We start from the raw sequence: 17,290 nt of genomic DNA, 5'->3' as shown, positions 1-17,290 counted from the left end.
AAACCACTAGCAGTGGACAATACAATGTACCATATGTGCGGTTTGGCCAGAGGTTGTATAGAAGATCATTCACAGTTTTCTAAGCTAATATTCTAAGGAGCAAGGATGTTGTATCTTTTGTTGAGGAGTATGATTTTGGAATACTAAAGGGTTAAGTCAATGTACTGTGTAAAGAAAAGAATGAAAAAATATACTTTTTGTATTGTCAAAAAACTACATGGAGTGCCTTTAACACACAAAAACTAATTATTCAAGTCTCGACATATGATTTTTTTTTTTTGCCTTTGATTCGGCATGCCGCGATGTCAACATGTTTTATACATACTCCTTTTAAAGGCTAGCTTTTAATTTTCTTTTTAACATCCGCTGTTTTGCTTTTTTCAATTCAAAAACTAGTTGTTACTACTTATTATTTTAACATTGAAAAACTAGTTGATAGATTTGATAGTTAAGAATCTAATTTCCTCACTTGAAAATGGTGTGAACTAGCTCCTAATGAGCATGAATTCTGGTTATTTTTCCTAAACTATCTTCATGCCAATAGTGACAATCCCAATGTACATGTGTATGTAGTATAGCATAGCTAGTCAATCAAAGACTTTATCATCACTTTATCCCCCCCAAAAAAACAACATATTTTTTGCATACGATTTTGTTGTGCAAACATACAATGACCGCAAACGACTGCTTTTTTAAAAGCACTTGTTGCAAATAAAAACATTTTTTGACACCTATGTTACCAGCATGCCGAATTTCATTTTCCTCCAGGCTCTAAGTACGAAAATATCTACGGTTTTTAGGTGTTTGGAGAAGAGGAAATCGAGTAAAAACAATATGTTTACCATTTCTTCGGTAAACATAAATATTACTTTGTTCATCCGATACTAAATTGTCGTGTTGTTGATCATATGTATTTGCAAAATATAAAACTTCTCGGAGAATTTTCGGACACTTGGACACCTATGGACACAAGTTCTGTTTTCGACACTTGGTAAACCTTAGAGGGAACCACGTGCGATGTTGTCAAGCAGTTGTGCTTTACAGCCGATTAACCTGTTAGGGCTCAATCTTTCTTGCTTGAAACCTTTTGGCGGCCCCCGGACACCCCCTTTTGTCTGAAAATGGTCGTTCAGGTTGACCTTTGGTGTTGTTCAGGCATTATCGGTTTAGTCCACTTTTTTCAGGCGCTGTGAGAAGAGGTATCCGGCTTCGATAAATTCTTTGTTTAAAAGTATGGTACCAAAAATATGCGCTTAAATGCTGTTTTCAACGGCTGCATAGCCTAGAGTTAGTGACAATGTGCACAATTCAAAGAACCTTTGGAGAAAATATAGATCTCTTTCTGGATTTATGGAGTTTATCCACATGTTTTTGAGCTCGATCGAACCCGGAAGTGTTACAGGGGCATGGTATCTGGTAAAGGCAGCATGTAGCGAGTCACAAGTATGCAAATGAGTATTATGCAAATATTTGCAGACGAGCGTACATTACTACAACCTTTTGTAAACCCCTGTATATTTGACGTACTATAAGCAGTTAGCATCTGTATGTAACATTTCGGATCCCAGTCACTATGTTTGGGATCGTAATATTTGTGGATACGCACCATGTGCTCGCGTTTTGCTTCCTCATGAATATATTACATAACACTGATTAGCCGTTATTTTCAACGTCTGATTTAACAGTTCCGGTTGTCATTCTGAGTTTTATTACGAGTTCCTTGCGGCAGATTAAATAGAATTTCATAAGTTCATGGGTACATGTTATGGGCTGCAGATAAAAATATTGACCTGTGTTAAAACAACCTGGAACGCTGAGTCTAACAAATGAAATTTAACACCATCAGCTATACATAACAAACAACATATAAAAATATGCAAGAAAAAGCCCGGAGGTATAAATCTTAGATTTCGATTGACACCCACCTGCTGATGTTGTTTGATCACCATGTCAAGCTCGTAGAAGGTCTTGTAGGTCCCGTGTCAGATTCTGTACCCTGGTCTCTTGTTCTTGTAGGTCCCGTCCAAGCTGTGCAGTCCTGGCTCTTTCCTCTGACAGTTGGTTGGACAAGCCATCTATCTGGGTCTTCTGTTCATGTAGCTCCTGTGTGAGGTTGGATTGCTGGCTAAGAAAGGTTTCCACCAGGGACAAAATTCGATCCACTTGATTTTTCATGCAGCCCGTTTCCTCCTTCGCCTCGGCGAGCTGGACAGGTGGTGAACAGCCCCCTGTACGGGACCCGGGCTGAACCACATAGGTGTAGGCACAGTAGCCCTTGTCTACATACTCCCGCAGACAGGACCCGGGACAGTAGGTCCTGACGTCCTGGGCTCCGACAGGGAAGCTGCAGCACAGAAGGAAGGCAGCGAGCAGTAACACACTCGCCATCTTGGAGGAAGTAAACTAAAACACCTGCGTCACACCTTGTTCATCTGAATGGCTCAGCGTGACACCTGTCTCTGAACGACCTGACGGACGTTTGGCTCCTCTCCAGCTCAGGTGTGACTAAAGATGACCCGAGCGTCAGAAGCACAACCATGGATCCAACAGGTGTAAGGCAGGGGAAAACCATTGTGGTTATCGAGTGAGGCGCTAGGGCAGGGGGTAAACCATATTGGTTATCAAGTGGGGGGAAGGCTAAGGCAGTGGGTTAACCATTATGGTTATAAAATGGGGTCCTAGGGCAAGGGATTAACCCTAAACAGTACACCTGGGGTCCGCGCGGACTATATATTCTGTAATATCTTTTTTGTTTCTAAAGATTTTTTTCTGAAATTTTAGGTAATTGTCACCCACAAAGTTGTCTCTCAATACAGTGCAGAAAACTCCGTTTCTGCCATTTATAAAAAAATTATATCTGATTTTCTTTTGGGGTCCGCGCGGACCCCAGCCGGCTTTCGATCATAATGGATACACTGGTGTTCTTATACATTACCTTACTTCCGTTTTTATATGTTTTTATGCACTCATCGTATGTCTACCAAGTTTTCAGAGAATGGTGTAGTAATAGAATTAAATTTTAATAACTTTGGTGTAATCATTACGTCATATGACGTCAGAGCTAATAATATAGTCCGCCATATTGGATTTTGACCAATGACGTCATCAAATTAGCATATTCTATGCATATTAAATGATTTAACTTATATTTGATTATGTAAGATGTTATTAATGTTGGAAAAGAAGTGTAATTTAATATAAAACTCAGAAATTTTTTATGTTTAAACCAAAATTACTTCTATTTTCAAAAAAACTGCCTGCTAGAAGCCCGTTGCCATGGCAACACAAAAAACATCAACTTACTAGTATTAAACTAATATGAACTTTTTGCCAGAGACATTTTAGGAAAGGTATCCAAATTTGATACTTCTAGCGCAAGCCGTTTAGCCGCTATCTGAGATCAAAGTTGGGCCTCAAAAGCCCCTTAAGTCTGAAATGGGTTTAAAAATCGGGTATTTCTTCTTGTCTTCTTTTCTTCACCAAAAAATAAAAAAGTTCAAAATGTATGAATTTTGTATGTAATGTGGACACAGAGGTTCCCACTNACCAGGGACAAAATTCGATCCACTTGATTTTTCATGCAGCCCGTTTCCTCCTTCGCCTCGGCGAGCTGGACAGGTGGTGAACAGCCCCCTGTACGGGACCCGGGCTGAACCACATAGGTGTAGGCACAGTAGCCCTTGTCTACATACTCCCGCAGACAGGACCCGGGACAGTAGGTCCTGACGTCCTGGGCTCCGACAGGGAAGCTGCAGCACAGAAGGAAGGCAGCGAGCAGTAACACACTCGCCATCTTGGAGGAAGTAAACTAAAACGCCTGCGTCACACCTTGTTCATCTGAATGGCTCAGCGTGACACCTGTCTCTGAACGACCTGACGGACGTTTGGCTCCTCTCCAGCTCAGGTGTGACTAAAGATGACCCGAGCGTCAGAAGCACAACCATGGATCCAACAGGTGTAAGGCAGGGGAAAACCATTGTGGTTATCGAGTGAGGCGCTAGGGCAGGGGGTAAACCATATTGGTTATCAAGTGGGGGGAAGGCTAAGGCAGTGGGTTAACCATTATGGTTATAAAATGGGGTCCTAGGGCAAGGGATTAACCCTAAACAGTACACCTGGGGTCCGCGCGGACTATATATTCTGTAATATCTTTTTGTTTCTAAAGATTTTTTTCTGAAATTTTAGGTAATTGTCACCCACAAAGTTGTCTCTCAATACAGTGCAGAAAACTCCGTTTCTGCCATTTATAAAAAAAATTATATCTGATTTTCTTTTGGGGTCCGCGCGGACCCCCAGCCGGCTTTCGATCATAATGGATACACTGGTGTTCTTATACATTACCTTACTTCCGTTTTTATATGTTTTTATGCACTCATCGTATGTCTACCAAGTTTTCAGAGAATGGTGTAGTAATAGAATTAAATTTTAATAACTTTGGTGTAATCATTACGTCATATGACGTCAGAGCTAATAATATAGTCCGCCATATTGGATTTTGACCAATGACGTCATCAAATTAGCATATTCTATGCATATTAAATGATTTAACTTATATTTGATTATGTAAGATGTTATTAATGTTGGAAAAGAAGTGTAATTTAATATAAAACTCAGAAATTTTTTATGTTTAAACCAAAATTACTTCTATTTTCAAAAAAACTGCCTGCTAGAAGCCCGTTGCCATGGCAACACAAAAAACATCAACTTACTAGTATTAAACTAATATGAACTTTTTGCCAGAGACATTTTAGGAAAGGTATCCAAATTTGATACTTCTAGCGCAAGCCGTTTAGCCGCTATCTGAGATCAAAGTTGGGCCTCAAAAGCCCCTTAAGTCTGAAATGGGTTTAAAAATCGGGTATTTCTTCTTGTCTTCTTTTCTTCACCAAAAAATAAAAAAAGTTCAAAATGTATGATTTTTGTATGTAATGTGGACACAGAGGTTCCCACATCAGTTTGCAAAACAATTTAGCTGGTAGCATGTTGATAATTTCTAAAAATTAGCAAAAAACTGTTCTGGGGTCCGCGCGGACCCCAGGTGTACAGATTAATCAGTCCGGGAAGGTGTTCTGTTGAGGGTTAACCATTTGTGGATATAAGATGGGGCCTAAAGCAGGGGGTCAACCATTGTAGTTGTTGCATGGGGCGCTCAAGCACGGACTTAATTTTAAAAATGTTCATCGTTGACAGAGAAACACTTTCATGTCTGCTTGTAAGCATTTTAGGAGACTGACTTTGATACAATGCACATCTTCGATAATGAAAGGTAAACAAAGGTCATTTTGTGAGTAAAAGCTCTGTATTTCAACAATTCTTCGGATGTAAAGCTTCACGTTTCAAAGAACATTTAATTTTTTGTATGATATTCATAATCATCTCCCTTGGAATTAGTCACATTATCATCAAACTTAAGGTGAAAAAAATATTCTAAATTCTATTTCTTGCATCTAATATTAATATCATAAAATGTACAGCCCATATTCTTAACAATAATTTTTACATATATATCATCATTACAAAGTTGTACATCTTGGTTGATTCTTTGATAAATATTAAAATCTTCCAAATAGAAGCAAACAATATTTTAAGAACAACTATAGCATGTAGCACATGTTATAAATATTAAAACTACTATTGTCTTTAGAGAGATGCTTACATTCTATACATGGTAGAGTTAGGTTTTATTGAAGACTTTGTTTTTGGATTTAAAGTTTTACATGAAGTGAGATACCAGATTCTTCAACTCGTATTCAATTTCACAACTATCTTCAGAAAACTGCATATTCCTGAGCTGGTTGTGTTCAAGGTCGTTTCTACCAGTTAACCTTGATATTTTTCCTGAGACGCTGTTGGCGCGAGAAGAAGGCACGACGTTGAGGGTCGACGCGTCTGTCAGAAACGTCCTATAATAACCTCATTGATCTCTTTCGGTCTGACATAGAGGAGACTGTTGTCTTTCTAATCCACCTCGCATTACAGCTCCGCGGAGCTCATTAGTGTACCCTTCTGCGTAATGCAGCCTGGGTACAAAAATCTCCGTAAGGTCCTTGATGGCGGGATTCGAAGTGAAGGTCAGATCAAAATGGCGGGTATCGAGGTTGAAGGTCATTGCCGTGGGAACCCCTGCCACGGCGCGTGCGTACGGTCGGGCGAAGAGGCTGGCGCGTTCCGAGATGGCGCGCCCGGTGGTATCCCATAACACACTGCTTCCCGGAGACGCATCCCGATAGGTCCAAGACTGCAGCAAACTCGGCAGGGCAACACAGTAGAAACAGACATTTATCAACCTTTTCCAAACATGTACCCATGACAGTCAGTCAGTAGCCTCCATCCTAAAACACACAATTCAACAGCTGAAGAATGAACTGCCAAACCTCACCTCTGAAGTGACACGAAGTCGAATGAAATGTTTGCCTGTTAATGACATTTTTGGATGGTGCATTGTTTAAAGAAATGGTCTATATTTAGCGCAAACATTATGTGTGATTAAAAATACTATCAAGGTTGTAAAACATAAAAGAAAACGATATACTTTGGTTACATATCTTCAAACGTAACACAGGTATTCCAAACTTTGAATTTTTGATGTTAACCATGGAATGAAGACCCCAAGACCACGGAGAAAAAAAGAAACGGATCCCCAACATGAAGAATGTCACGATGCCCACCACACGACCGGCGAAAGAGATAAGGAAAAGCCTGGAAGTCATGATAAAAAATAAGGACATTTCGATAGGCGTTAGTATCGTGCCAAGAGTTTGACTTTGATGGTGTTCGACCCAAGAAGTGGCACCACCGAAGTGAGGACATTCACTGTTGGTGGCAGACAGCACCCACTGGAAGACAACAGAAAGAGGAGTCTCGACGATCAGAAAAAGTCCATGAGATTCAGAGAGGACCACGTGTATGAAGAAATGGATCCAGATGATGTTATGGAGAGATTGAAAACCCTTGGAAAGTATGAAGCGGAACAGGACATCACAGAAATGAGAAGCAAACTCAAGGGACTTGAACGGACCTGCCGAATGACAGTACGGGAGGACAGTAGTGAGGTTAGTAACCATGGACACATGCTGTACATGACAAATACAACATACGATCCAGCTGTTCACTTGACAGATGAAGAGTACCTTGTAATGTATGGAGAAAACACCAGTGTACAAGCTCATGTAGAGAAACCTAAACTCGGAATAGAAGTGACTACAGTAGTTGCATCACTAATGGTACCGTTGTTCCTTGCCAATTATCGGTTTCACCCTAAGCTTTGTCTCGACCTTGCTAATTCAACAGTGAATCCCCAAAAAATGGTGGTCTGTATCCAAAGAAATTTCCCTTGGTAAAGCGGACCGCGTGTTGCCCTCTCTACTTGAAAATGAAAATGTCATGTCAGACGACAAGACTAAGGCCGATGTTCTCAACACTTACTAGTTCTTTGCGTCTCAAACAGAGTCGAAAAGAAACAATATTTCATTTACAGCATTGCATTATTACCTGTGGATAAAAAAATATAAGTGCTTAATCCTATTTTATCATTTCTTGTCAGATCTGTCAGAGAACCAGGAACTGTGTGGTTTCTGCACCAACCACGAATACACTTACCAACACCATCACCCATACCACGGCCGTATCCTGACTACGACACCATCACCCATACCACGGCCGTATCCTGACTACGACCGACTACCAACATTCCACTACCTGCCGTACAACAAGACACCGATTGAGGGACGCCTTCCCGATGATTTTCAACCACGAGCCCAGCTGAAGTCTGCTGTCAATAACAAGACAGTAACTATTGATGATGTTCAGTCTATCTATGAGTTTTCACAGAAATATATTGTATCAGTAGAACATGTCAAGGAATACATAGAGCACATTAGGCTCATTCAAACAATGAAGGTCAGGAGAACTGCTTTGGCAGAGGATAAGCGCAAAGAGTGCGAAGAGAAAAAGTATGACGAGTATGATTGGGAGACTTTGTACAAAGAAGGGTTGTTGGGATCTCTCCGTGTAGCTGAGCTAGAAAAATACTTGTCAAGACACGATCTTCTCTTACAAGGGAAAAACGCAACAGAAGTTGACCTGGTCCGTGCCCACATTGGTAAAACTGTGTGTTCCAGGTTTTTGGTGAGTGATGACTTGTCAGATGAAAGTGAGGATGAAGATGTGTCTTCTTCAGATAGTGAGATGTCAGATGAAGATGAAGTTACGATAGAAGTAGGGATAAACATCAGTAGTGACAGTGATACTAGTGCAGATGGGGGACAAGATGAGGTGTGAGCAGGAACAGGTGAAAATGTGACTATATCCCGCTTTAGGAGGAGGAGGTAGGAAAAAGCTGTGAACCCAGATAACATTCTGTGGTGACAGGAAAGTTTTTAGCTAGTACGATTTATTGACAGGACCGTCCAAAAGTGGTGGTGTTGAGGGTGGTGGGTGGCAGTGCGTTACTTCTAGGAGCAGGGTGCTTTAGTTTTTAACTAGATAAGCATTTGAAGTATTTAAAACTGCTGGTTTTAAAGCAATATTACAACAACATAAGATGTTTTATATAAACAACACTTGTACAAATAAAACTGTTTGATTAACAATTTTCAAGTTGGTAATCTTTTCTGCTTGTTAAATTCCAATGGGCTCAATGGATTAACAATTACTTGGTAGTACATTAGAAACGTCTTACTTGGTCCTATCCTTCGAACACTCTTCGAGCATGTCAATAAATGCTCTCCCAAAGACGCTGAACGCAATGCTATTCAGCAACTTCAGACTATCTGCACCTGTTTTTGGTAACATGAATGAGGGGGCTGCAGTGGATAAGTACCTGCAAACAAAGACGGCCACTGATCCACAGACAATCTGTAAGGAGATTGGCCTTTTGGTCTCCGCTGAAAGGCCCTGGCTATGGGCTTCACTGGACAGACTAATTACCGATAGTACAGAAGGGGGGGTGGGGGGGTCTGGAAGTAAAATGCCTTGCGTCAGAAGAAACCAGTCAATAGATGTTATTGTGTCTTACATCAGTTTCTGCTTAGGTTAAGTAAATGGTGATATCTGCCTGAAAAAGGGCAACCGCTACTATCACCAGGTTCATTGGCAGTTATACTGTTGAAAGTTTCCCTGGGTTGACTTTGCGGTCTATCTTGACAACAACCAAGACCTCTTCATCGAGGGAATATATGTCAATATATATTGCTTGAGAAAGATAAATCACCAACTTAAGCCAGTACGCATTTATGAGAATGCGTCAACAATAGATCATGCAACAAAGAAGAACAAAGAACAAAGACCCCAACACTGCATATGCCATATTCAACATATGCAAGCATGACACCTCCTCCATAAAAGACTGTCTTGAAATTCAAACATTAAAAAACTGAGAATAACCTGGACAAAATATACACAGAGAGGCAAATTGAGATATTCCAAGATGGAAAGGAAACATATGGTCACATTTGAAAGAGACCTGCCTTCACGACAAAACGAATGCCAGGGCACCAGTGGCATCCTGCAAAATCAAGGAAGGCCATTTTCAGCTCACCCGTTTATCAACAGCAGATATATAATAGGGCTGTGCAAAAGGGCTACAAAGTGGTTGAAATCTAAGAAGTCCATCATCAGAGCTACATGATATAAACATGCTGCTGACGTCCCACATGACCAGAAACCCAGAGGCGGACCAGGAGGAACTGCTCCTTCATCCAAACTTGGCTGAACTAAAGATAAACTGAGCGATGTCAAACGGTTATGTTGCTCAGGCCTAGGGTTCCAAAACACGATCCGTGGGTTGGACAAGACCTCGGCGACCTCATGTTACACCAACTGTCTTCCAACACCTCGGGCTTGTGCGGCCCAAAACAGACACCAACACGCTTTTCCTTGGACGGTGACTCGGTTGTCGTAACATACCAGGTCTTCGTCAGCACCCTAAATGTAGAACTAGCAGGGAGGGCTGAAGAGCCAGTTTTGGGGTCGGATGGGGAGAACGGCATACGCCAGGCCAAACTAATTTTAATCATATTGTATCATGTATGATACTGTAGACGTGTCCTTGGCGACAAGAAAATTTCAGACAGTACCAACAGAGCAAATGATTTAAGGCCATACAGAAATGAAACGATATTTACCTCAAATGGAATCTTCTTTTCCTGAACACATCGCATTGAAACTTGAATATTAAACAAATACCAGGAACAATATATTTCCCTGTAGTGTCCTTATCAGGTATTTGTGAAGTGATTGTGTCTTTTTTGGAGATTTTTATCACTTTGGGAATATATAGAAAAAAAAACAAGAACGTGTTGGTGTTGTTTCTGCAAAGGACGCTACAAATGGCACCCCAACAGTCTTACATCACCAAAAGCAGTGGGGTTACCATCGTACGCCAACATCAGAGAGAGACGATAGCCAGGATTCCAACCCAGCTATGCATCGGCGCACAGAACGGCGCGCATGTACTAGTATTCATGACGCATGAACACAGTAGCGCAAGGTCCATTCGGTATGACAAGTGATTAACCATTCTTTCAGCATACCCATTTTCCACCTTTTTTTACATGTAGACATGCCTACATTGCAAAACAACAGCGATCAATTGACGATCAGCGCAGAAGAGAGAGGGACATCATTTCCACACTATGACCTGACAGTGAGATGAAGCCATGGTCAGCCGAGAGGCCAGTTCCAGCGCCTGTCTTCACTGAAGAGGAACGCAGAAGGGTGGAGAACCTCTACAAGAATTTCCACAAGAGCAAGAAGACCAGTGAGGTATTTAATCTATTTACTGTTTAAGATACGATATGTACCGATAGCAAAATCTTTCCAGCACAAAACTAATGTGATGAAAACATGACTCTTTATACTACATGTATTAAAATCCATAGATTTCAAACTTACAAACGATAGAATGCCCTTCCCCTGTTTTAAGCCAATCAACACAAAATGGCTTGGCAAATATATGCTCCTTTGCAGATAGCATGCGACTGCACTAAAATAACTATGGAGTAAGGGAAACATGTATTCCTCAGCATAGAAACTACAAATATATTAATTATACTTTTATGTCATATCAGCAGACGACATCGCTCCCACATTGGACTCAATGGGTTTCGAGCCAATGTCTATGGCGACCCTTGGCGAGGGTACGGGGTGCTGGACTCTAAAATACAACCCTTAAATATCTGTATACAACATAGACTCAGTTGACATTAGATTGGCATGTTGCCATTTTATCCAATAGTGTGTTCTTACGTTTCTTCACCTCTGATTTCAGAACACCTTGTGGCCTGACTGAACTAAAACATTACAGCAATGCCCTTCCCCCCACAATTCACTAGTATCTTCTCATGTGGTTCTCAAGTAGTTTGGATTTAGTTAAACATTCTCATCGTAATCAAAAACATCGTTGTCGTACTGTAACAGTAGGTGCTTGCAAAACACCGCATTGGACTTGCAAAACACCGCATTGGAACAACTGTACAAATGACTTTTACATGAGTATTTACAAATTATCTTTCACACATATAAAAAGAACTAGACTGCATTCTTCACCACCAAGTGCACGTCATGGAACAGTTTGTCAATCTTCTGGACCTCCAGCTCGACAACCTCCCAATACGCATCCAGGTCGTTCATATTGGCTTTGTACGGGTTGTTGCCCCCTAGCATCATGGCTTCTCGGCACAGCTCTTCAAACCTGGCCAGCGGGGATTTCGCGTGACTTGTGATCAGCTTTGACTTGCCAACGACCACCCGGACCTGCTCAAGAACATGTGCAGGGAGGTTCCAGTAGTTCAGGTATCCCCTCTCCCTCCTGACACTGTCCCACAAGCCTTTCCCTCTCCTCCCGTACCCGCTGCACATAGGCGGCCGGGGTGCACGGCTCTTTCAGCTCAAACGTCAGATCCCCCGCCGTCACTGGTGGGTCCTCCTCTTTTTGCAGCTGTGTTGTGTTCACCTCTGCTGTGTCACCTCTGCTAGGAAACCGTTTGTAAACTGTTTTGGGCAACTATTTAGTTTTTTGTCTTGTACACCACGTATACTTTATTTGTATTCTTACAACTGTAATACTTCCTTGAAAATGCAATTTAAAAAATTTAAAAAACAATGTGCTCTACGAATTTTATTACCATGAGGACGCGCAAACATTTCATATTGTGCGTTATTATGAAGGCAAGTCATAAAAGATTAATAAGCAACTTAACTAAAAGTGTCATTGCATTCTTCCAGCGTTTCTACATGACCTCGAAAACGGTGCCACCGCACCCACAATTCACTAGTCATAAAGATATCAACAGAAGGTTGCACCACAATTGACATTCACTGGGAGCAAAACAATTCAGTCGGCACGTTGGAGGCTTCTAACTTCGAAAAAAAATATCGAGAACGTGTAGAAGCTTTTTGAATCAGGCCATACTCCATCTACAGCTAGACGACAGTTCCTATCACAGACACCTATAACCAGAGAAAAGCAGACCGCAACATCTCACCAAGGAGAAGAGATTTCAGTCATCTGTACACTCAGTTTGGAAAGGAGAACTCTGGGGTAGAAAGACATGCCTAGACAGACAAAGTCTTCCTTGGAACACTGGCGAAACATTCTCCGTTATGTGGATTTCTACAACCATCTGAAGAACTGCATGACTTCATTCTGAGAGTTGCTAATGGATCACGCATCCGTGACTCGGTTTCTGATACGGAGTTTAAATGTCGACGCCATCAACGATGTCTTAAGTGTACCGGGTGGAGGGCGAAGAGATGCGTCCTTATGCGTTCTCAACCCTTTCAGTGTGGAGGATAGAGTAAGTATGCATGACGCTTTGCTAAAGATGCTATTCCTCTCTCACAGTATTGAGACAATGGNCCGCCGTCACTGGTGGGTCCTCCTCTTTTTGCAGCTGTGTTGTGTTCACCTCTGCTGTGTCACCTCTGCTAGGAAACCGTTTGTAAACTGTTTTGGGCAACTATTTAGTTTTTTGTCTTGTACACCACGTATACTTTATTTGTATTCTTACAACTGTAATACTTCCTTGAAAATGCAATTTAAAAAAAAATTCAAAAAACAATGTGCTCTACGAATTTTATTACCATGAGGACGCGCAAACATTTCATATTGTGCGTTATTATGAAGGCAAGTCATAAAAGATTAATAAGCAACTTAACTAAAACAGTGTCATTGCCTTCTTCCAGCGTTTCTACATGACCTCGAAAACGGTGCCACCGCACCCACAATTCACTAGTCCTAAAGATATTAACAGAAGGTTGCACCACAATTGACATTCACTGGGAGCAAAACAATTCAGTCGGCACGTTGGAGGCTTCTAACTTCAAATACCTGTCTGAAAAAAAAAATATCGAGAAAGTATAGAAGCTTTTTGAATCAGGCCATACTCCATCTACAGCTAGACGACAGTTCCTATCACAGACACCTATAACCAGAGAAAAGCAGACCGCAACATCTCACCAAGGAGAAGAGATTTCAGTCATCTGTACACTCAGTTTGGAAAGGAGAACTCTGGGGTAGAAAGACATGCCTAGACAGACAAGTCTTCCTTGGAACACTGGCGAAAAATTCTCCGTTATGTGGATTTCTACAACCATCTGAAGAACTGCATGACTTCATTCTGAGAGTTGCTAATGGATCACGCATCCGTGACTCGGTTTCTGATACGGAGTTTAAATGTCGACGCCATCAACGATGTCTTAAGTGTACCGGGTGGAGGGCGAAGAGATGCGTCCTTATGCGTTCTCAACCTTCAGTGTGGAGGATAGAGTAAGTATGCATGACGCTTTGCTAAAGATGCTATTCCTCTCTCACAGTATTGAGACAATGGCTATACCAGATTCTCTCGGAGAGAGGCAAAGTCTTACAGACAGCGGTGACCAAACCTCACTGACTGACTTGCTAAACACGTGCATAAAGGAGACGAGAGAGTTGGACAGCCCAACTGAATCAGCGGTTCTTGGATTTCACGATCATACAGGTGATGTGTTGGGTTTGTTCTTCACATTGCACAATAATGGAGTTGAAGATCGCTTATCGTGTCATCACCTCCCAATTATGCACCTATCAAGCCATTGCCCTTGTTTGACATAGGCGACACCCTTCCATCATCTAACACACAAGCAAACCTCAGCAGAATTCACCATACTTGGAGGTCGCATCATGAGTATAATCTTGATTGAGAATAATATTGTGACTGTGTTGTACTGATTGATAACATCAATGTTACTTGTGAACAATATCCTGTCATGTTGTCATGAGGAACAAATTGTTTCATTCCAGACTATGGCATCTTATGATTTTACAAAAGGCAAACGACTTATTAGACAGCAGATGCCGCATTTTTACAAACTGATCTGCTCCTCCTGCGACGGGAAGGAACATATCAGTCGAGACTGTTGGCTGGCCAAAAAGCCTTTCCTCCAAGTAATTCTTGAGACAATCAAAACCATGTTTAAACTTATGTGACCATGACCTAAAAAAACTGAATGCTGAACGTCTTCTCCTTGAAGGACCTGACATGCATCATTGTTTCGAAATGTAACTTTGTTGTTTTCACACTGTCGTTCGACTTTATGTGACATTGAGCTGTTCAGAAGAGAAATAAATAATTATGATTGGTAGAGCAATGATGTATCTATGTTGGTAGACCTTAAATAGTAGCAAATAATATAGGGTGAGCAAATCTAATGCAAGCATGCAAATATTTTTTTTTATTATTTTCATTTGCATTGCATGAGTTAATCACAAATGGCGTTAACATCCAAAGAAAAAGTCTAAGCTGAACCAGCCCCCACTGAGCCCGAGGCACAGTCCCCGAAGTCTGGGTTTCCAGGAGGCTGTACAGCTGTAAAAATAGACCTAACCCTGAGTAAGCTGGAAGCCAGTCAGGTAACTTCAGTTTACCATTAGCTCTGTTTTCAATGTTTACATACGACGTAGTGCATGTAGTTAAGATTGGGAGAGGGGATGAATGTCTCAAGTTTGCTGTGCTTGCTTTGTTAATTTTAACTCCATGCTTTGTTGCAGAAAATGCTGTTTCCAACAATCATGTTAAGGTAAGTAAGGTCTCATGTGTCCGCCTGTTGGTGTCAGCTGGTCGTCATGTTGTTTGATGTTAACCTCAGGAGTTGCTGTAGAAGAAACACAAATAATTGTACTGTAAGTCAGATAATTATACTTTTCTTTTAACCGGTGCCGACCAGAATACAAAATTGGTCAGATTCTCGAAAGGACAATAGCTGAGCTAAAATTGTCCAGTGGAGACTTTGGAACCACGTCATCCCTACTAAAATAAATATCTTCGCTGAAATATATCACCACAGCATAAACAACACGAATAAAAAATAAGTATGTGTTAGACCAAGTCGTCCGAGAATATTGTCCACAGTTCTCGCCCGCGGACACGTAAACAAGATAATCCATCACAGATATCAGCCGCGGTCGGCCTGACAATTGGCAAGTTTTGTCAAGAACTGTTAGAAAGGGCGCGTAATGTCGTGTCAGCATAGTACAGAATGTTTCCTACAAGTTTGAACTACACACAAGGGAAACAGGTTTGGACAAACTGACATAGTAGTGGGGCAAATTCCACCAACGACCGGCCTTACACAACACGGCGTGGCTCAACTCCACGGCAGAATAAATCGTCTTTCCTCTACTGAAACTTATCCACATCTACCTACGAGTTCGTTCCACATCTACAAGATTCATTCTTGGTAAGTTGAAAAACAATGAAGAGACAATTTGGAACACAAAACAACCAGCCATTGCAGCACACACCTCACACCACCGCCCTTCCTCTCCAACTGAAGCTGGGTCGGCGTGCGACGGGATATTTTGTATACATCCGCTCCGGTAATTACTGTATACCAACGGGGATATCAAACATTTAGGTTGTAAGAACAAACATGGTTATAGTATCTTGTTACTGAAAAGATTAAGCACAGTCGAGGAATTATGTCAAATGTTAAAAAAAGAACACTTATAACCAGATGCAGCGAACTTATCACGTACTACTTTCTGGCGGCACATGTGTACATCCTGTCTGAGGAGGATGTGCGGTGGCGTGATCTAGCGAGGCTCACTTGTGGTTTGTCTGTACATGTTTTCAAGTATCAGGCGCGAGCGGACAGACAAGTGAACTACTACGCTGTTCTATTCCAAATCATGATTTCAAAATGTGACTGATGCCATGAATGACAGTTGTTTAAAACAAAATTACTGGCCAGGATTTCCAATACGGACTATGATATTCCAACGATATTTAAGACGTCATGACCAACTTAATATCTTTTACCTGCCCAGGCCCTTGCCTCTAACTCTAATAGGAGATTAGAAAATACTTTGCCCACTGCTTCCAGAGATCGACAGTATATTATAATGTTCACTATGTGAAGTCCTTTGTTGAGAATCTCCTTCACAACTCACTGAAGGTACAGGCAAACTTGTCATAGGAAATCTGTACAAGTGACAGCCTTATGTTTATGGTATTGGTTTGAACATGAGAAACGATGCCCTTCTTGTTCTCACTTTCATGCAGACTGGGTGGCCCTGAATCTACCCTTCTGTTTGGTGGTGTATCGTGGTGCAAGGGCAGGTCGGTAATGCTCAGTACCGTACATGGCACGGGAAAGTACCCTGTACAGGCAGATTCCGTCTCCGTACACGGCTAGCGGAATGTGGCTCCGAAGAACATCGGGCTGTAGCATCTGGATGTCCTCTGAAGGACCGTCAACCTGACCAGGAGGCAGGCGTGGCGGCAGTGTGATCCCGTAAGTTTCTAGCAGGAGACGCTCACAGTGAGCAGCATCAAGTAGTGTTGACTCAACGGACTCGACCGCAGTCTCCAACCAGCAACACCCATGACAATCATTATTAGGAAGCATGCGAATTTAGTTGTATTACAACTAAATGCCAAGACTTATGTTGCGTCGAAAGTATGAGGGCATGGGAGGAAAAACAAGTTCAGGAAAATACTAATATAATAGTTTTAATATGCAGAGGTAGAAGCATAGTTTAAAGACATATCGAAAGGCATAGAGAAGGTTTGGGAAGACAAAGTTCAAGGTCGATTGTGGAGCTTGGACCTTCCTGTGGCATTTCTTTATACTGTAGCACATGTTTCGGCCTTTGTATCTTTTTACTCCGTGAAGGATGTCATGACATCCGGCGGAGTATTCTGGTCAGTTGGATTTTACTTGTTAGCAGCGAATACTAAACTTCCCTTTGTTATATCGGCATATAATTTGGTACACAGCAATAACAGTTATGAAGTACATGTACACAGAA

The 17,290-nt window shown here is 41.5% G+C and overlaps 2 protein-coding genes across 2 annotated transcripts in view; both read right to left on the bottom strand.

Annotated features, from left to right (window-relative positions):
• The window catches only part of LOC109470875 (scavenger receptor cysteine-rich domain-containing group B protein-like), a 34,756-nt gene extending 32,787 nt beyond the window's left edge, over positions 1 to 1,969 (bottom strand). Inside the window, 1 exon segment of the mRNA XM_019769956.1 lies at positions 1,926 to 1,969. Within this exon segment, the coding sequence (XP_019625515.1) occupies positions 1,926 to 1,949 (24 nt within the window). The 5' untranslated portion in view covers positions 1,950 to 1,969.
• On the bottom strand, positions 1,951 to 3,803 carry LOC109470869. Its single transcript, XM_019769951.1, has 2 exons — positions 3,558 to 3,803; positions 1,951 to 2,152 (listed from the first exon to the last, which is right to left on the bottom strand). Exons 1-2 carry the CDS (start codon positions 3,791 to 3,793, stop codon positions 1,951 to 1,953), a joined length of 438 nt encoding a protein of 145 aa, XP_019625510.1. The 5' UTR covers positions 3,794 to 3,803.
• Positions 3,804 to 17,290: the final 13,487 nt, after the last annotated feature.

The sequence above is a fragment of the Branchiostoma belcheri genome, unplaced genomic scaffold (assembly GCF_001625305.1).
Source record: "Branchiostoma belcheri isolate BF01 breed outbred unplaced genomic scaffold, Haploidv18h27 scaffold238, whole genome shotgun sequence".
NCBI classification, from domain to species: Eukaryota; Metazoa; Chordata; class Leptocardii; order Amphioxiformes; family Branchiostomatidae; genus Branchiostoma; species Branchiostoma belcheri.
Note: the sequence above shows the minus strand (reverse complement) of the source record. Positions and strands in the feature narration are given on the sequence as shown.

What these genes read in the sequence shown, in the direction of transcription:
- LOC109470869 (XM_019769951.1), bottom strand. Translation starts at nt 3,793, where the DNA reads ATGGCGAGTGTGTTACTGCTCGCTGCCTTCCTTCTGTGCTGCAGCTTC. An exon ending in AAAAATCAAGTGGATCGAAT is followed by an intron (nt 2,153 to 3,557) that starts TTTGTCCCTGGT and finishes AGTGGATCGAAT; the next exon opens with TTTGTCCCTGGTGGAAACCT.